Source organism: Lepidothrix coronata, unplaced genomic scaffold (genome assembly GCF_001604755.1).
Source record: "Lepidothrix coronata isolate B3197 unplaced genomic scaffold, Lepidothrix_coronata-1.0 Scaffold290, whole genome shotgun sequence".
NCBI lineage: Eukaryota > Metazoa > Chordata > Aves > Passeriformes > Pipridae > Lepidothrix > Lepidothrix coronata.
Genome location: NW_016690470.1, coordinates 766,908 through 787,294, shown reverse-complemented (window position 1 = coordinate 787,294; position 20,387 = coordinate 766,908). Strand labels below are relative to the sequence as shown.

Genomic DNA, 20,387 nt, shown 5'->3' with positions numbered 1-20,387 from the left:
AAATTCAAGAGTGTCCCTTTTTTTTTTTTTTTTTTTTTTTTTTTTGGTTGACGGTTGGTTTTGGAGGATTTGGTTTTTGGTTTGTTTTCTTTTTTTTTTCCCCAGCTGGTGGGGGAAGGAGGGGACCTTGCCTCCCCGTCCATCCCCAAGCCTCTCCCAGCCCTTCCCTGTCCCCGGCAGCGGCACCTCCTGCTCCTCCCAAGGACCCCCCAGGCCGGCAAGGAGCCCTCGGGGGGTGGGACAAGGGCTGATTGCGAGGGTTTGGCCTCGTGATTGCTTTTTTATATGGCACAAGTCACCATCGAGAGCTCGGAGGAAACGATCCCTTTGAAGCTTAAGTACCTTTTGCTCCAGAAATTCGCGTTTTAAGGCAGGTTGTTAATTGGCACAAAAAAAAAAAAAAATCTGCTGTCTTTTTGGTGAGTTGCCGGTCTTGGAGTCGAGCTTGTTTGGTTGTGGTTTCTGGTGTTATTCCTTTTTTTTTTTCTTTTTTGGAGGGTTGTTTTTTTCCCTTTCGATCTCATCGGGGAGTTTTTTCCCCCCTTCTCACACCCAGGGCTGGATTTTGCCACCAGATCCCTCGGATTTTTCTTTTCCCACCGAACGCCGACGTTGGTTCCCGGGAGGGAAATTTGGTTTTGTTGTTGTTGGAGTTTTTGGTTTTGTAATTTCTTTGGTAACAGAGATGAAGGGGGGGACGGGAAGGGGCCATAGTGTGTGTCGAGGGGCGGATGGGGCGAGACACAAAGCCAGCAGATCCGCTTTGTCCGTGTCCGTTCCTCACCCGAAAAGCGAAACCAGAAATCCAGCGGCGAAAGGTGGAGCCAATCACCAGGGAGAGATCAGATCCTTCGCTCCAAGTCTCTCCTCCCGTCTCCTCTCAGACAATTATTAATTTCAAATACCCGATTTCTGTAGCTAAAATGTGCTTCTCTGACCTGCTTGGGCGCCAGGCGACGCGGGGCAGCCGCGGGTCCCTCCGGCCGCGGCGCCGGGGGACGTTCGGGTCCGTGGAGGCGACTCCTTCGCCAGGGAGGTTCTCCGGGAGGGATCTGGGATGGGGGGGCTCTCAGGGGGTCAGGGGGGTGTGTGTGCGGGGCCGGAGGGTGGGTGNGGGATGGGGGGGCTCTCAGGGGGTCAGGGGGGTGTGCGTGGGGGGCCGGGGGGTGGGTGCTCTTGGGGCGTCCCGGGGAGGATCAGGGGAAGGTGCCCGTGGAGGAGGTGGGATGGCCTCGAACAACCCTCCAGGGAGGGAAGCGCCGCGTGTTGGTGGTAGGGAGGGTCTGACTGCCTTGGGGAACCTCAGGGGGGTAAAAAACTTCAGCAGCCAGAGAGCTGGCAGGAGCCTGGTCACGCTCCAGGCACGGCAGGAGCGTTGTCCTGCTCATCCTCATCCGAACCACGGGCCCTGGTTCAGTGGGGCTGTGCCAGCCCAGCCCGTGAGGCCACTTCTCCTATCTCCCCCAGCTCTACCCCTCCACTGTGGGAGCCACCAGGGTGGCTGTGACCGAGGCCAAGGTTGGTTGGGGGATCAGGGTGCGCCTCTCTCTCCAAAAACCCTGGTGGGTAGGTGAAGAGAAGGTTCTGTGATCCCCAAGGACCAGGGATGCTTCCAAACAGCACCTCTCTCTCTCTCTCTCCCCCTCTCTCTCTCTCTCCACCCCACATCATCCCTCGCTCCACACGGGTTTCCTCTGAGCCCTCCCAGGGATGGAGCTGACCTGTGGCAAACCCTGTCCCTGCTCAAGGAGCCGGGAGGACGAGGCAGCAGGACGTGGCACGAGGCCCCACGCCCGTGGACAATGCCCACCCGAGGGTTTGGGAGGCCAATGGACCCCCAGCATCCAAAAGCACCCACCCCGGCCGGCTCGGGACACGTGTGTGAGTCTGGGGTTGGCTTTGTCATGAGGGGGATGTCCAGGAAGGGGCGGGGAGGGCTGGGGGACATCATGCTTTGGAGAAAGTGCTTGTAGAAGACGAGGGGACTCCGGGGTTGGCGCCTGGCTCCTCCTGCCAGCGGTTCATGCACCGCCGGCGGGCGTTCATGAAGAAGTTGCTGACGGTGTTGAGCTCCAGGCCCAGCTGCTGGGAGATGGTCATCTGCATCTCCTTGGACGGGCGCTTGTTCTCCTTGAAGATGGCGATCAGGGTGCGGCGCTGGAGGTCCGTGAAGACCAGCCGCTGCTTCTTGGGCTGCAGGCTCCTGTCCTTCTGCTGCTCCTGCTCCTTGCGTTTGCAAGCTGGGGGGTGTTCAAAAGAGAGAACAGGGCCGTTAATCGGTGCCCACCGCCCCGGCCCGCTTGCAGGGACCTCCCGAAAACCAGGGAACTTGCTGGCTCGTTGCCCACCACGCCCCAGGCCACCTCCCTCCTCTTCCTCCCCTGCGCCTTCTGAGCCTTCTGAGCATCATTTGGTGACACCGGTGTGACAAAAGCCTGGGGGAAGCCCATCAGGTGCCCGGGAAAAGCCCAAAGTCTCAGCATGTTCAGCTGACCCTGAGATTAGAGACTGAGGAAGCTCCTGGACTGCTCTGCTCCCACAGCCTGGCTGTTGGGACCTGCTCCATCCCTAAGTTTTGGGGTTGCCCCTGGGCCTCCATCCCTTGCTGCACCCTGGAACGGTCTCCCTTGCCTCCTTGTCACCTCTGAGGATCTCACTGGGGACTCAGGGAATGGGTGTCTCTTGGCCATCACATCCCAGCTCTGGAATGCAGGAAGGACACAGGGATGTCATGGAAAGGTCTGTCTGCAGCCTCTGTGTCCCATCAGCCTGGAAGGACTAGTTGCAGTTTCGTGGTTCCACCTGCTCTGGGAAGGGGTTTTCCTGACTCTGGAGGCTGGAGAACAGCCTGAACCATTGAAGCTCCAGGGAATTCCATCTTCCCTGCGTGCCTTTGCTACAGATCCTTTGGCACACGTGTCAGCACTGAATTAAAACCCTACAGGTTTGGCTTAAGCCAAAGGTCAGCACAGAGGGGCTGTCACACGGGGATGGACTGTGAGAGGCAGGAAAGCCCCCCTGGCCCCACCAGGCTGCATGAAGGGAGGGAGGGAGGCAAGTACTGACAAATATATGAATTTTGATTGTGGGAATATCAAGCACACTGTTGGTGGAAGAGGTGAGACAAGGTATTTTCCTAGAAAATTCCAGAATGGTGGAGGTGGCTGATCCAGTCCCTGCTCGGAGCAGGGCCAGCCTTGAAGCTGCCAGGGTTCAATCAGGGTGCTCAGGGACTGTGCAGGACTCAACCAGACCTGTGTGGGCACTGCAGGAGGGTGAGATGCCACGGGCAAGGCAGGGCATGGATCTGGCCCTGCGAGGCTGGGGACAAAACATTTCCTCCTGGAAAGCTCAGAAAAGACTGAGCAAACCACGGGCTAAAGACTTTCCAAAGGCAGTCCCACTCTTGCCCAGGGCAGCAGCAGTTTTTCAGCCTTTGGGGTTTCTTGGTTCAGACCTTCCAAAGGATTTTGCAAGGAGGGCACAGGTCCTGAGATATTTGCTGTCTGGGTGCTGTCTGAGGCTGCTTCTCTCAGGCACTTCCAGGAGCCTCTTTGACCTGGTGCACAGGCCTTGGAGGGGCCAGGGGCCAGAGGCCAAGGCTGAAAGCTCATGGTGGCATCTTGTGTCCCAGGGACAGGGATTCCCCTCGGGCCAACGACCTTCCTGCTCCCAAACACACCCCTACAGCCAGCTGAGGGGAAGGGGAGGTAGGTTGTGGTCCAGGAGGAACAGGAGGGTACTAAAGTCATTTCTTCCTCACTGGAAAACAAGCAAGGGCTTCTCTGATTTGCCTTCAGCTGCCTCCACTACAAGTGTTCTTCACACACCCTGAACTAACAGGGAAGGATGATATTCACCCCTTCCACCCACAGCCGGGGAGAACCAGAGCTCAGGGAAGCAGGGAATTCATCCAACACTGTTTCCCCAGCTGCTGGGCTTGGCCCCTGCCCTGTCCCCACGTGGAGTCACTGGTCCCACTGCTGCTGGGACAGGGGACAGGAGGCACCAAGCTGGGCACAACCAACCCCACTCAGTCCAAATCAGCTGTCCCTGGTTAGTGGAGAACCTTCCCCTCCCCTTCTCCCCCCCCAGGCAGGTTTGGCTGCAAACCACCATCCTTAGGGACAAAGGGACAGTCTGAGCCCTGGTGGTGCCAGGGGGGACCCTGTCCCAGGGGTACCTTACTCAAACAGCCAGCAGAGAATGTGGAAACCTACCCTATGACCATCAGATGCTTGCAAAAAGAACAAACAAAAAAAAGCCTTTATAGAAAATTTGACTTTTTGTTTTTTTTTTTCCCAGACATGAATTCAAAAAAAAAAAAAAAAAAAAAAAGAAAAACCACAAAACCAAAGACCCGCCCACACTCCACCCCCCAAATCGAACAACAAATTGAAAAAGTCCCCCCAAACCACTGCACGTGCACCTTTGGAGCAGCCCATCCTCCCCCTGGGTTGCCCCTTGCCCACCCACCTCGTGCCCTCCCAGAATCCTCCCGGGGTCCCCCCCGAACCCCCTCGGGGTCCCCCCAGCATGTTCAGCCCCAGCCTCGTGCTGGTGGCACTGCTGGAACCTCGTGGGCTCCTCACGGGGCTCCACGAGCTCGGCCCCACTCCGCGGGGATGGCACGGGGGGGGATCCCTGCCCCGGGGACACCCGGCCGGCTGTAGGTGTGTGCAAACATCCCCCCCGCGCCCCGCGGGACCTGCGGGGGACGTGACCCCACTGGCAACCCCCCCGGGATCCAGGCTGCCCCTTGGCACCCACTCCCCAGGCAGCCTCAGACCCCGCGTTCCAGCTTTCCAACCTCGCATTCCTTCCCCCCCTCCCCGCCCCCATTCAATTTTTAGGAGTGATTATCACAGGCCAGTCTCCCATTAATAACTCAAAGCTCCGAGGCAAACACGAACCATCAGGGCCTCGCTGCCAAAACTGGGCTCCCGCAGCAAACGCGGTGCCGGGTGTTGCTCACACGCAGGTGACTCCCCGCTCCACGCCCCCCATCCCCCCGTTATTTTTGGCCTCCTCGCACATTTCCTGCGCTCGTTTTGTTTATTTATTAATTTCGGTTTGTGCTGACGCAGCCCCCCAGCCCTCTCCCCCGGCTCAATCTAATTACAGCTCCGCGCGGCCGGGATCGATAGTGACGCTGCTCGGATCTATTTACGGGGCCATCAACCCCCCAGCGGAGGATCTTTTTCCTATTCCCCCTCCCCTGGGCGCTGCTTTCCCAGGAAAGCTGGAGAGGGGGGCCCGTCCCCGCGTCCCTGCAGGCGCTGGGGGGGGGGGCAGCAGGGGCACGGCTCCGACCCCCGCCCGGGCCAGCGCTGGGTGAGGGGGTTTCTTTGTGCTTCGAAATCCCTTTTTTTTCCCCCACAAGTTCTAAGATCCAAACGACCCCTCCTTGGCTCAACGCTTTTGTTTTTCTGTCGCGTCCTTCCCGGGTCTCCGGGCTCGGCCGCGGACCCTGGGGATGGGGACACGCTTCCAACCCCCCCCCAAAGCTTGTGCTGCTCCCCCAGGGCACGGGAGATCCTGGGGGGACCAGGACCGACAGTGGGAGGGGTGCACTGAGGTCTCCCGTGACGCTCTGTTGGCCAGTGAGGGGTCGAGCTCTCCCACAAGGGAGGTTTTCTCCTCCCCCCATCTCTCCCCAGCTCATTCCGCCTCCAAAACCAACCGAAGAGCCCAGAAGTGACGAGGAGGGGACGCCAGACACGGCGGGATGGGACAGCTACCCCCCAGGTCCCCTTCCTTCCGCGTGCCATCCAAGCGATATCCCAATCCTTGCGCAGCTGATCCAACTGTGGAAAACCCACGGGGAGCAAAGGCAAGGAGGAACCTCGAGGGGAAAAGCAGGAGGACAGAGCCCCGGGAGCAGAGGCATCCCACCCACTTCTGCGGAGGGTTTCTGCCTCCCCGGAGCCTCCTGTCAGAGGGAGCGCCTTTTCCTTGGCTTAACCTTGACAGCTCCGAGCGAAACATCTCCCAAATCATTTCAGGAGGGACCATAATAGACACAATCAAATGGCTGCTGCTCAGAAGCTGCGATTATGCCTCGCAGCGTGAACTCCGCGAAGCGTTTAACTAATACCCGATGGCTTTGCCGGCTCCCGGCCCCGCCAGCCCCTGCTTTCTCTGTTATACCCGCAAACCTCTGTTTTCTCGGCCCCGGCGCGCTCTCCCTCTCCATTCACTTGCAATACAACCTGTAATTTTCTGCCCACTTTGCTTAAGTGCTGGTGATTTGTTGAAATCACAAAAGACAGCCAGGGGCTCTCGGAGCCAGCGCGCCGGCTGTAAGCGAGGTTAGGGGGAGGAAGAAAAGAAACACAAACCCCAGCGCGTTTTCTCTTTTTCTCCTTGTCAAATCATCTTCCGGGGGTGGAAGGGGACCCGGGGAGCATTTAGGGGCTCAAAGGGGTGGAGAGGGGGAGCCTGGAGGTGGTTGTCCGGGTCAGGACGGGTTTCTGTGGTGCTGAGGTGGGATGGGCTCGTTCCACTGGTGGGCACTGGCTGGGAAACGGCCCGAGCAAAGCTGGTTTCTCTCCACGACTTCAACGTGGATCCAGCCCGTGGGCTGCCTCAGCTTCCCCCTCTCCTTGAAGGGGCAGAGGGATCTGAGAGGAGGTTGTAGCCAGGTGGGGATCAATCTTTTGTCCCAAGTAACAAGTGACAGAACAGGAGAAAACGACCTCAAGTTGCACCAGGGGAGGTTTAGATTTGATATTAGGGAAAATTTCTTCATGGGAAGGGTTGTAAATCATTGGAACAAGGTGCCTAGGGAAGTGGTGGAGTCACCATCCCTGGAAGTGTTGAAGTGTGGTTGTGGCACTTGAGGACGTGGTTTAGTGGTGACCATGGTGGTGGTGGTTGGACTTGATCCTAAAGGTGTTTTCCAGCGATTCCATGGTCCTGTGATCTCACTCTCACCAAGCAGGGGGGTGGGTGTAGGGTTTGCAGTGCCTGTTGCTGTTTCAGCCCCTGTCCCAATATTCTGGAAGGTTTGGGAGCTGCAGCTCTGGGCAAACAGGGATGAGCCCAGAGCCCCACACGGGGTCTGATCAACCTCGTGGCATCTGCTGGAGCAGAGCCTGGAGCAGAGATCAGGGGCTTTCATCTGCAAAACAGAAATCCTTTGGTCCACACTGGGGTTGATTGGGGTGCTGAGGCAACAGTGAGAGGTTGGTTTGACTTCTCTTTGCATTGCAGGAAAAGAGCCCAAAGAGATCTGCCACAAATAAGCGCCTCCAGCAGAAATTCGGGTCTCCTCCAGCAGGGAGGACACAGTGCTGACAGGACAGTCAGCAGTGCACAGGGCAGGCAGAGTGTTCAAAAACCAAACCCAACTTTCTTCCTCCCCCCCCCTTTTTTTTTTTTTGTTTTTGCTGAGACCCCATTTGATCCCAAACACTGACGAACACACAGGGCAAAGGGGTCGTGGTGTCAACCACAGAACAACTGGGGCAGAGCCTGTCCCCTCACTGCCCATCCCTCTGATTCCTCAGATTTCAGCAGCACACGATGCAAAAAAATACACCTTTGGGGCTCCAAAACCTGTGGGGAGCTTTGACTGCCGTGGTCCCACAGCATCTGACAGCTCTGGAGTAAAAACACAGGTCAGAGGCCGCCCGGAGCCCGAGAGACGTGGTTGGGAGCTGTGATGCGTCTGCAGAGCTGCAGCCTCACGTTCCTGCCGGCCTGGAGTGGCCCTGCTCCGGCCAGAGCTGCCGGTGCCACACGTGTCCCTGTGCCTCGGGGCCCTGCTCCCCCCTGGTTGCTGCTGGAGTTTGAGTCCCGAGGCCGGGGAGAGCCCCTGGTCATTGGTATGCAGCCAGTGCTGCAGGGGGAGCAGCTTCCCCGAGCCCAGCAAATTAAATCTTCCTCTGAACGCTGCAAATGAGGAGATGAGCTGAGACAAAGCGTTCGTTATGTGCATTTTCCCTCCCCGGCCGAGGGCTTCGGTGGCTCGTTCCAGGGAGCACCTCTGAGCCACCTTATGGCCCACACCCACCTCCCTGGCACATTCCAACAGTCCGGGGGCTTCCAGGGGCTGGCAGGTGGAGGGAAAGGGCTGGAAATGGAAGCACGAGTCCTCTGTCCTCTGCTCGGGTGGCAATGGTCCTTCCTGAGAGGGGGGTCCCATCTCTTCCCGAGCTGGGATCAGCAGAGGCTGCTGGAGACCAGCAGAGCAGTGACTCCAGCCCCCAGGACACCTCGTTTCTCTCTTGCACTTCTCCAGCTTTGATTTTTCATGGATGGCATTTCCAGGCATTTTTCAGCCTGGAAAGCAGAGGAGTTTGTCTGGTCTGAGGGCGGGGGAAGGGACACAAAGAAGCTGTGGTGGCTCCAGCCATGCTCGGCTCCATCCCCCCACATCTGCCCTGCCCTTGCCAGGGGAGCTGCTCCCGGCCCTGGGCTGAGCCAGCTGCACCAGACCCCTCTCAGGGACACACAGACAGTCTCAGATGACTTAAAAAGGTGAGTTTGTTGTTAAAATCACCTTCCTTTCTGCAGAGGTTTCATTTTTCTCTTGCTTTTCCAGACACTTTCATAAAAGGGGACCTGGTGGCTCCCTCTGCTCTCCAAAGCCCCAAGGGAACCAGGCTCAGCCCCCAGCTGTGCCATCACATCTCCTGGAAAGTTGCTTCCCCTTTTTTGTCCTATTTCCTCCTTTTTTAGACTTTTTTTTTTTTTCGGGCCAGGATTGGCCGCTTTTATTGCTCCGGTGGAGACCACAACTGTCACGAGCTGCTCGGGGCTCAGGCTGCCGGCACGGCCCGGGACTGGAGCAGCTGCCAGGAGAGGTGCAGGGCCGGGCAGACGAGCCCCGGGAGCGCTCCCGGCTGCTCCTTGTCCTCACTCTCCTGCCGAGTCACAGCCACTTAGTGTGACGGGAGCAAATTGGTGCTAATGAAGTGCCGGAGTCGGGCAGGGCCGGCAGCGCCGCGAGGGACGGCAGCGGCGGGGGAAGGTCGTTGCCTCCTGGGAGAGAGGGAGGATCCAGGGAGGGAGGGGGGGTGCAGCCGGAAAACCCCTATCTCCCGAAATAAGTGTTCCTTGGAGTCGGTGATGCTGGTGCTCAGTTCTGGTGCGAGAGCCCCAGAGGCAGAATCAGAGGGGAAAGGGGGAGTTTGAGGTTGGATTTGGTGGTGGGAGGATTGGGATGGATCTCAGGGAAAGGTTCTTCCCCCACAGGGTGCTGGGGCACTGCCCAGGCTCCCCAGGGCAGTGGGCACGGCCCCGAGGCTGCCAGAGCTCCAGGAGCGTTTGGACAACGCTCTGAGGGACAGGGTGGGATTGTTGGGGTGTCTGTGCAGGGCCAGGGGTTGGACTGGATGATCCTTGAGGGTCCCTTCCCACAGGAAGCTCAGGATATTCCAAGATCCTGTGATTCTGTGATAACCAAGTAATGCTGGACACAAAGCCTGTGATGGGAATCTGGGATGAGTGACACCCCCGTTGTTGTGGATCCTGTGCCTTCCACTCTGTCCTTGCTCCTTTGTGCAGGAAAGCAGCAGCAGGGATGTCCCTTCAGCATCACCTCGGGCTCAGTGATTCCCATCAGCCTGTTCCTGCCTTCAGCAGCTCCTGGATCCTGCACTCTGAGCTGGGATGAGGAACAGACACATCAACGACATGTATTTCATCGAAGCTTGTGTTGTTCCTGAGATTCCCTCAGCAGAAACTGTGTCCAGAGCGGGCCCAGGGCCATCATGAGCCACAGAACATGTGCTGGAGAGAGGGGGAAAGCAGTGGGGGAAAACAGCCCGAGAGTTTTCTGCATTTGCTGATTAAATCTGCATTTATCGGGTGTGAGATGGGAAGGTCCCTCGGGGTTTGGCCGAGTCAATCCTCAGTTGGCTGCTGGATTTCTTCCCGTGTGGTGCAGTGAGAACCAGCACAGTCTGTAATCCTGCAGGTTGCAGTGTCCCAGGTTCGTGTCTCCAGAACCCTCTGGGATGGCCTGACGGGGACACTGGTTGCTCCAGGTTATCCCTGACGGGGACAGCGGCTGCTCCAGGTTTTCATCCCTCAGTTCCAGCAGGCACACGCTCAGCCTGACTTCCATGCACTGAGGAGGGATCTGGGCAATCCCAGCCACGAGCACAGACTGGGAGAGGAACTCACGGAGAGCAGCCCTGGGGAGGACTTGGGGTGCAGGGGGATGAGAAGCTCCACACGCCCCGACCGCGTGTCCTGGCACCCAGAAACCCCCCGTGCCCCGGGCTGGTCCCACAGCAGGGGCAGCAGGGGAGGGGGGATTCTGACCCTCTGCCCCCTCAGGTGAGACCCCCCTGCAGAGCTGCCTCCAGCCCTGGGGAACAACAGCACAGGGACGTGGAGCTGCTGGAGAGAGTCCAGAGGAGGCCCCGGAGATGCTCCAAGGGCTGGAGCCCCTCTGCTCTGGAGCCAGGCTGGGAGAGCTGGGGGGGTTCACCTGGAGGAGAGAAGGCTCCAGGGAGAGCTGAGAGTCCCTTGCAGGGCCTAAAGGGGCTCCAGGAGAGCTGGAGAGGGACTTGGGACAAGGGATGGAGGGACAATGGGAATGGCTTCCCACTGCCAGAGGGCAGGGATAGATGGGATACTGGGAAGGAATTGTTGGCTGTGAGGGTGGAGAGGGGCTGGGATGGAATTCCCAGAGAAGCTGTGGCTGCCCCATCCCTGGGAGTGTCCAAGGCCAGGTTGGAGCCACCTGTTCTAGTGGAAGGTGTCCCTGCCCATGGCAGGGGTGGCACTGGATGGGCTTTAATGTCCCTCCCAACCCAAACCATTCCAGGATTCCATGACAGTGACAGGACCCCACTCTGCAGCTCTGAGGGTCCGGGGGCTGCTCAGGGCTGGGGTGGCCCCGTGGTGCCCCAGCCTGGCCCCTCAGGTGTGTCCCTGGCACACGGTGACAGCTGAAGGGGGGTCCCACCCCCATTCCGGAGCGCTGCTCCTTCCCACCCCCGCAGCCGGGAATGGTTTGTTCCTCCCCGCCCTTCCCCCCCCGCAGCCGCGATGGTCCGTCCCCGCCGCTCTGGCGCCCCCCTGCGGATGGTCGGGCGTTCCCCCCCCGGGGCGGTGCCGGTGGTACCGCCCGCCCCCCCCGCCGCTGCCCAATGGCTCGGCCCTGCCCCCCCCGCTCGGTGCAATGGGCCGGTCCGGCCGCTCTGGGCGCACGGGGTGGAGCGGTCCATGCACGTCCCGCGGGGGGGACGGGGGGAAGGCAGCCCCCAGAGCGGCGGGAATGGCACTGCCCGGCCCGGGTGCGGGGCAGGCGAGCTCCGCGTGTTCCATCACAGCTCCATCACTGCCTTTCGGTGCTCTATCACTTGCTTTTCCAGACACTTCCATAAAAGGGGACATGGTGGCTCCCTCTGCTCTCCACAGCCCCCGGGGAACCAGGCTCAGCCCCAAGCTGTGCCGTCACATCTCCTGGAAAGTTGCTTCCCCCTTTTTTCCCCCATTTCCTCCTTTTTTAGGCCTTTTTTTCGGGCCAGGATTGGTCGCTTTTCTTGCGGTGGAGACCACAATTGTCAAGAGCTACTCAGGGCTCTGTCAGTGCCCCGTGGCTGTCACATCACTGCCACACAGCACCCCATTATTGTCCCAACACTGCCCCATCTCTGCCCCATGGCCGTTCCATCACAGCTCCACCACTGCCCCATCACAGCTCCACCTCTGCCCCATCGCCGCCCAATCTCTGCCCCATCACTGCACAAAAATTGCACAAAAATTGCCCCATCACTGCTCTGTCACAGCTCCATCACTGCCCCAAAACTGTCTCATCACTGCTCCATCACAGCTCCATCACTGCCCCATCACTGCCCAAAACTGCCCCATCAGTGCCCCATCACAGCTCCATCAGTGCCCCATCACAGCTCCATCACTGCTCCATCCCAGCTCCATCACGGCCCCATCACTGCCCCAAAACTGCCCCATTACTGCCTCAAACCTGCCCCATCAGTGTCCCACAGATGTCCCGCTGCCCCCTCACTGTTCTATCGCTTCCCCATCACTGCCCCACGGCTGCTCATCGCCACCCTCTCTACAGCCCCATCTCTGCCCCATCACTGCCCAATCTCTGCCCCATCTCTTCCCCGTCCCTGCCTCAAAACTGCCCCAACCCTGCCCCAACACTGCCCCAACATTGCCCCAACACTGCCCCAACACTGCCCCAACACTGCCCCAACACTGCCCCATGGCTGCTCCACTGTCCCCCTCTCGAGTGTCCCCCCACTGCCCCATCAGTGCCCGGTGACTTCCCCATCGCTGCCCCATCACCGCTCCACAAACACGGGCAGGAGCAGGAAAAACACCCCATCGCCCCCACCCAGCCGCACAACCGGCACCCCCAGCCCCTCCAGGACCCCCCTGTCCCCCAGGGGTCCCCCCATGGCCCCCACGCGTGGGGCCGGCGCTAAGCCAGTGACTCTTAATACACCGCTCCGGCGTTATTAGTTCGGCTCCCCAGGCGTCTCCCGCAGTAATTGCACTGATCTGCCAGGGATTATGCGCTGCCACTGTAACGATGGATGATGTTTTAATTTGAGCCGGGCCCCTCCTGGGAGGGCAGGGCGGGACCGAGACCCCCCGAGCGCCGGGGGGGACGCAGAGCCCGGCTGGAGGGTCGCGCTGCCGGCCTGGAGGGAAGGGGCTGCCCGGGGGAGGGTTTTTAGAGTGAGGAGCAGCCAGAAACCTGAATCCCACTGGGTGACCGAGCATCAGGTGATGCCCTGGGAGCTGGGCCGGCTTTTTGATGGAGTCCCAGCGCTGGGACACCAGTGATCCCGGCTGGATGGGGTTCAGCACCCCCCGAGCAGCTGGGAGGGGGCTTTTCCCACCTTTCCGCCTCCCAGATCTCTGCTGGAGGGATCGAACGGCCACCCTGGGCTGTGTCTCCTGTCCTGCCGGGAGGGAAATCCATGGGAAGAAGGGCTGGAGCTTCCTCCCACCCAAACGCAGCAGAGAAAGCGCCCCCCCCCCTCTCAGCGTTCCCTTTAAAAATGACCCCCACACCGAGCTGTTCCTTCTGGTAAAGCAGCAATTAATCACGGCGAGTATGGGATAGATTTGTAATCAGCTCCCCCTCCCACCGCCCCCATTCCGCAGCCCTGGGTGTTTTTCCTGCACCCCCCCCCCCGCCCCCCAAGCGGGGCTGGGGCCAGCGCAGCCCATTGATCCTCCCGGATCGATTTTATTGAAACTCCCACGAGTGGCTTTAACTGCGTGTTGGATATTGCTGGCACATCACTTTGATGGCGACGTGACCGGCGGGAGCTCGCGGGCAGGTTTGCAGGGAGGGCTGCGGGAATGGGGGGGTTATTCCCGCGTTATTCCCGCGTTATTCCCGGCGTTATTCCCTGCGCTGGGAGCTGCCCGTTCCCCGGGGCTTCTCCCCGGAGGTGGGAGGATGAAATGAGGCGGCACACACGGGGGAAGAAGGTTTGGGGGGGTCGGGGTTAAAGGGGTGGTTTCTCTCGGGAAGATTTCATTGCTGGCTGGGAAAGGGGTTGGGGGGTAAAATGGGTTGAGAAGGAAAAAAGGAGAAAGAGGAGGGGAAACAGAGAAGAAAAAAAGAGAGAAAAGAGATAAGTGTTAAGAGAAATGAGAAAAGAGAAAAGGAAGAGAAAAGATAAAAGGAAGAGAAAAGAAAAAGAAGGAGGAAGAAAAAAAGCAAAAGGCAGAAAAGGAAAAGGCAGAAGAAGAAATGGAAAAGGCAGAGGAAGAAAAAAGGAAAAGGAAGAAAATGAAAAGGAAAAGGAAGAAGAAAAGGAAGAAAGGGAAAAGGCGGAAGAAAATGAAAAGGAAAAGGCAAAAGAAGAAAATGAAAAGGATGAAAAGGAAAAAAGGAAAAGGAAGAAAATGAAAAGGAAAAAGCAGAAGAAGCAAAGGAAAAGCAAGAAAAGGAAAAGGCAGAAGAAGAAAAGGAAAAGGGAGAAAAGGAAAAGGGAGAAAGGGAAAAGGAAAAAAAGGAAAAGGAGATTCAGAAGAAAAAATAAAAATAATAAAATTGAAAATAAAAATAAAAATAAAAATAAAAATAAAAATAAAAATAAAAATAGGACAGAAAAATACGTAAGAAAAAAAGGAAGAAAGAAGAAAAAAAGATAAAAGAAAAAAGAAATATGAGGAAAAAGGGAGAAAATAAAAAGATAAATATAGGGAAAGGGGAAAGAAAAAGGGAAAAGAAAAGAAAACTTAAAGGGAAAGGGGAAAAAAGGGGGGGGGAGAAAAAGAGAAAAAAGAGAAAAGGTAAAGAAAAAAAAAAGAAAAATAAAAGGGGAAAAGGAAACGAGGAGAAGGAAGAGCAGAGGGAGGCAGAGGAGGGAGCGAAGGGACCCGCGGGGTGTCACAGCTCTGCCCAAGCCCAACCCCAGCAGCGCCTTTGTTTCCCTCGTTAGTCCCCCCTTCCCTCCCTGCCCGTCCTGTCCCGTTCGCGAGGGACAGGAGGCACCCAAGGGAGTCTCTGCCAGGTGACGGCGACGCTGCCCAGGGGCTGCCCCGTCCCACCCCGGGCACCCGGGACCCCGCTGGAGTGAATCCATGGCCGGGGGAAGCACAAACCCTCCACAAACACCCCGGGAAAGCCCCGGGGCCGGAGCCTGGGAGGGATCTTTGAGCCCCCCAGTTCCCCAAATGTCCCCCTGAGGTCCCTTTTCCAGGAGGGTGACGGTGCTGGGACCCCCCCTCCCCGAGGCTGAAGGACCCAGCTCACCCCCAGCACCCACCAGCGGGGCAGCTGCCTCGGGACAGCGTCAAAAACCAGAGCAGATAAATCCTCTGTGTTTTCCTTGGAGGTGCTGGAGGCAGAGGGTTGACTGGGAGTCGTGGATTTGGGGTGGAAAAGGCTGTGTCGGCTCTTGGGAGATGCTTCCAAGCTTTCTCCAGGAAAAGCAAGCTGGTTTGAAATCAGCATTCCTTGAATAAGTGCCCTGATTTGGATGATTTCTTTTCCACTTTCTCTTTTTTTCCGGCTGCCCCTGTGTGGGTGAGTGGCTTTGGGGGATCCAGCAGGAGCCTCCCGTGCAGGAGCTCCCCTGGGAATATCAGGGTAGGAATATCAGGGAATAGCAGGATTGCTGCCTTCCACTTGAGAAATGTCATTAAAATCCTCAAGTTTGCCCCCCCCCCAAAAAAAAGAGAATTAACATCAGGCATTGATCCAGGGGTCCATTTCCAGAGGGCCTCCCTTGGGGAGACTCCAAAGCCCGGCGGTGCCACCATCCCACCTCCCTCCTCCTCCTCACCCCCTGGGAGCTGGGAGGGAGACGGGGAAGGGACCCCCCATCCCAGGGGGGATTTGGAAGCACAAACCACATCAAGCATCACCTCTGGGACAAACTGGACCAGATGCTTGTCCACCCACCCAGTAAAACCCACTAGAGATCCTCTCCTGTAATTTATCCAGGGGATGGTCCAGGGCGAACAAGGGACCCTCAAAAATTGGGAAAAAAAACACAGAGTAGGGCCAGAGCCCCAGAAAGATTCTGAGGGGTGGAACGTCGTGTCCGCCAGTCCTGTGCCGGGGGCTGGGATGCTCCGCAGCGGGAGCAGCATTCCCGGCGGCAGAGCCGAGCCGCTGATATCTCTGTCAGCCCCCGATGGTATCGCCCGTCAGCAGCTCCCAATACACTTGCAAATTTATCCCTAATGGAGAGAGTTTGCTCGTTACCTGCTCTTTATCGGCCCAGAGGAGCGAAGGGGCATCGCTCCCCGGAGCTCATCTGCCAGCTGAGAGGTTCAGCCCGTTCGTGGCACCCCGGAGCTGCGGGGATTTAATAACCCGGTGCTGTTTTCCTCACCCACACTCTGTCAGAGCAGCCTCATCCTGCTCCTTCCTTGGGGGAACCGAGGCGCGGGGGGGATTTGTGGAGGCTCGACCTCTCAACCCACGGCCACGTCACGGCTCGTGTCCCTTTGGCCACTTGCTTGGGGAGGGGGGACGAGGCTTTGGGACGGTTCCCAGTGGCCAGAGCCGACCTTGCCCCGGATCTTGGCCTCCCCAGACTGTGCCCTCCCCGTGCCAGGCGCTGCTGTGGGGGTTCCTTGGGGTCACCATCACCTCTGAAGACTTTGGCATGAGGTGTTTCTGCTAATTTTGGCGTATTTGGGTTTTTTACAGGGTCCCTGACAGCCGGACCTGATGCATCATGTTCCAGCTGTGTCCTCAGAGCTGTGCCACACACTGAGCCCTCTCAGCACACCCCAACCCTGCCAGCCCCCAATATTTGGGGCTCCCTGGGTTCATCCAACAGCTGGAGACCTCAGGTCTCCTCCAGGCTGGGTGGGAGACCAGCAGCCTCCCTGCTCCCCTCACTGCCTTGTCCTGCAGAGCCCTGCCTTGGTACCACTGCCCGTGCCAGCAGCAGCAGAAAAAGCTGCAACCTGCTCTTCCTTCATTTTTTTTCCAGTCAGGATGTTGGGATTTTCCTACAAGAAAGGAGATTCAGCCAATCCCAGCCTTCCCACAGCAGCCCCTGCTTTCCCCTCTTCAGGCTTCTGCTCCGTACAGGGATTTTCCACCTCCTTCTCCCAGGCTGGGAAGGGCTGAGCCACCCCCAGTCTCTCAGGGGTGACAAGGCTTCCCATATCCCAGAGGATTCGCTCCTGATGGTGATTTCTGTGCCTTGGGTTTGGGAGCAGAAGCAGAGGAGGGACAATCACAGAGACACAGAACCGAGGCAGGACGGCGGGTCCGGGTCGTGTCCAACACAGGGCAGTGGTGGTGGCATCTGCCATTCCCTGGGTTAGAGACCAAGGAGAAAATTCCACCCCCAGCTCCCTGAAATTCCACCCCCAGCTCCCTGAAATTCCACCCCCAGCTCCCCAAAATTCCAATCTCCAAAATTCCACCCCCCAGCTCCCCAAACTCATGTCAGGGTGACACCGAGTCCTCCCACATGGAGGAAACCAGGGCAGGGTTTGGTTGGAGCACCAGAGTCCTGCAGGGAAGGGCTTGGAGGCAAAACCCTGGGGATGAGAAGGTGAAGAAAGAATTCTCTGACCCCAAATGAGAGGGGGAAAACTTGGTCCCCACGGCGGGTTGGGGACAGGGAATGTGAGCATCCTGCAGCCAGAGCCCCATTTTACTCTGACAGATCATTGCCTTCTCTGTGTCCCGACTTCACCACCTGTGAAGCACCTGAACCCCAACTTCTCCACTCACTGAACACCCTGAACCCATCAAATCCCTTTTAAATGATTTCTGATCCTCCTCCTCCTGCACTGCAGAAAGCAGCAGTACTCAGAGCGTCGGTGCAGATCCCTGATGGAACATATCTACGTGTTAAGGTTGAGTTATCGAGGTCATTCTTGAAATCCTGCCCCTCGATTTTAGTATTGGGTCTTTATTTTTTAAGTGGTCCCTCCTTCCAGCACCGGAGAATCCACGTTGCCTTTTTTTTCACTATTATTTAACGACCCCCAATGTTTTAAAAATCCATTTCTCTCCTGTCCACCCCTGCCCTGGTTTACATCTTGCTGGAGATGCTCTGTATCATTCGAGGTATTAACGAGATTTTTGAATTTCCATTAAATCAGCAAAATTTGCTGCTTGATGGCCATGGCCCTGCACGGAGCCAGGAATAAATGCACTCCCTGCCAAGACCTGCTGCCAGCTGCTCCCCAGCCCCTCGCTGCCACTGCACATTCCTGCCTCACTCTCATTGCACCGCCTTTGGCTCAGGATGGATGGGCTGGAGGGGAAAATTTTTGGCTCCAACTTCCCTTTTTGGCCAGTTTTCAAAGGCAGGGCTTGGCCCCAACCCCTCGGTGCTGCCGTTGGTGCTGTGCAGGAGTAGGGCAATGGCCAAGAGCACATCTTGGGTTGATGGGACACATCCATCCTGGGCTGATGGGACACATCCATCCTGGGCTGATGGGACACATCCATCCTGGGCTGATGGGACACATCCCAGGCTGATGGGACACATCCCAGGCTGATGGGACACCTCCCATGCTGATGGGACTCATCCTGGGTTCATTTAAGCCTCAGCTTCATGCTAAGCCTGAGCAATTTGGACATCTCAGCTCCAAAAAGGAGCTGGGACAGAGCCCTGTGGGTCTGTGGATGGGGTGGGGGTAGAACAAAGCTGCCTGATGCCTCCATCCCCTAGTCAGGGTGCCAGGCTCCTGCCTGAACCTTCCCAAGAAACCTCAGGGAATCAGACACATGGGGGGAAACTCTTCTAGTGGCTGGGTGGCGGGTCCAGCTTCTGTGAGAGCCAGGGAGGCAGCGATTCCCACCGGGAGCAGAGCCCGTCCCGAGGCAGTGGAGCCCCAAATTGCACTCCAAGGTCTGGAGCAGGAGGACAGGTTGGATTTCCAAATCTCCACCGAGCTGCCAAGACCCCATCCTTTCAAACCAGGCTCTGTTGGGGTTTATTTTCATTTCCCCTCTTGTTTTTTGGTGAGTGTTGCAGGTCAGCCCTCACACCCTGCCCTGGGCCCTGGGCTGGCCTCGCCTGAGGGGCCCTGGGAAGCTCCTGCAGGGATTTTTGTTTCCTTTACACCCAGGTGATGCCCAGGGCAGGGGGAGATGTTCCCATGGCAGGAAAACAGACGCCTGGGCCCTGTCTCTGGTCTCCTCCTGCCTTCCCCATCCCCGCTTCTTTGGCACCGAGGAAGCTGGGCTGAAAACCCAGCCATGGGAGCACAGAGCTGCACGGCTGCCCCTCCAGAGCCACAGGCTCCCCCAGCCCTGCAGCTGCCTCTGAGCAGAAGGAGAAAATATTGGATTTGTTTTCTGAACGAAGGAAAAAAAAAAAAACAAAAACCATCCAGCAAAAGAAAAAAAAAAAATCCAATATTCTGTCTGCACTCGCAGACTCCGCGCCTGGTTATGGCAGGAAAATGCTGTAAATCTCCCCTTTCCCTACCAGCTGGGGAAGAAAAACCTATTTTCATTTAATATTCTTATTTTTTCTCCTGGTTTAAGCCCCATCATTTTGCAGGCAGCTCTGCAATCTCTTTGTTGACCAGGGCTTAAACCTGCTCTCCCGGCTCCCCCGACCCCGGGAAGTCGCCTCGCACACCCTTCCCAGCAGCTCCCAGGCAGCGGCAATGAGATTTTAATAGATGTATTTTCAAATTAGTTCTGGGCCTTTCAAGACTTATCAGTTAAATGAGGTTTTTCAAATTGATTCAAAGGTCACTCCGAGAGTTTTCTCTTCTCTGTTATCTCTCCCTTATGGTTTCAGTGGCGATTGACAGGACAAGGAAAAAAATATCACCCCCGTGTTGTACACCCAGAAAAAGATAAACCCAACAGAAACCCACCCAAAATGTCACACACACACACATACACACACACATACACACCCCTAAAAAAAAAAGAGGCCGCAAGAAAAGCCCCTGTTACGGCCCCCGGGGCCGGGGGTCCCTCCCGGGCAGGCGACGAGCAGAGCCCGGGGGGGATTTGGGGAGCAGCGTTTGGGTGACCCCACGGACACGGGGGGGGTTGTGCGCGGCTCCTTCCTCCTTGGGGGGGTGGGGGGAGGAACCCCATTTAATGTTTAACCGGCGGGAGGTTTATTGGCCCCTTCTGACGCGCAGGTTGGGAGCAAACAGGGAAACAGCGGCGGGCGGAGCGAGGCGGCCCCGCCGCGCTGATAAGGCGGGGGCGCGGTGCGGGGCGCGGTGCGGGGCGGTGCGGGGAGGTACAGGGCACGGGGAGCTGCGGGACACGGTGCGGGACGCGGTGCGGGACACGGTGCGGGGCACGGAGCCCCCGCGGAGTCGGGCACGCCGGCGGTGGCCGCTCGGCGCACGAAGTTGCCCGTATTTCACGGAATTCCGGAAGGCTTTGGATCAGAAGGGACCTTAAAGATCGTCCCGACGCAACCCTATTAACACGCTAAAAAAAAGAAACAAAATTAAAATCAAATCAAATAATAATTTAAGAAAAAAAAAAAATTAAGAAATTTAAGTGAAAAAACGAACCGAAACAAAAAGACCCCACTTTTTCTTTTTCCCCAGCGGGAACACGGGTTCCTCTCCTTTCCCGAATCTTTCTCCGGCTCCCCGGGCCGGGAGGAGCCCCTGGGAGCCTGGACCTCCAAACTCCCGTTTTCCCCCCATTTTACTGCGGCGAATCCCTTCGCTTCCGATCCCCTAAAACCTCCCCGCGGCCGCGGCGCCTTTTCCCCGTCGCTCCGCGGCCACGCGCGGATCGAAAGCAGCGAAACCGGCCGCGATTTTCCGCCGCTGTCCCGGGCCGGAGCTGCGGTCGGTGCCCGGGGCCGGGGTCTGTGCCCGGGGCCGGGGTCAGTGCCCGGGGCCGGGGTCAGTGCCCGGGGCCGGGGTCTGTGCCCGGGGCCGGGGTCGGTGCCCGGGGCCGGGGTCGGTGCCCGGGGCCGGGGTCTGTGCCCGGGGCCAGGGTCGGTGCCCGGGGCCGG

At 57.8% G+C, this 20,387-nt stretch overlaps 1 protein-coding gene across 1 annotated transcript in view; it reads right to left on the bottom strand.

Annotated features, from left to right (window-relative positions):
• Positions 1–1,947: 1,947 nt before the first annotated feature.
• Positions 1,948–20,387, bottom strand: part of ONECUT3 (one cut homeobox 3) — a 23,520-nt gene continuing 5,080 nt past the window's right edge. The window contains exon 2 of the mRNA XM_017836998.1: positions 1,948–2,240. Coding sequence (XP_017692487.1) covers positions 1,948–2,240 — 293 coding nt within the window. The remainder of the gene's footprint in view (positions 2,241–20,387) is intronic.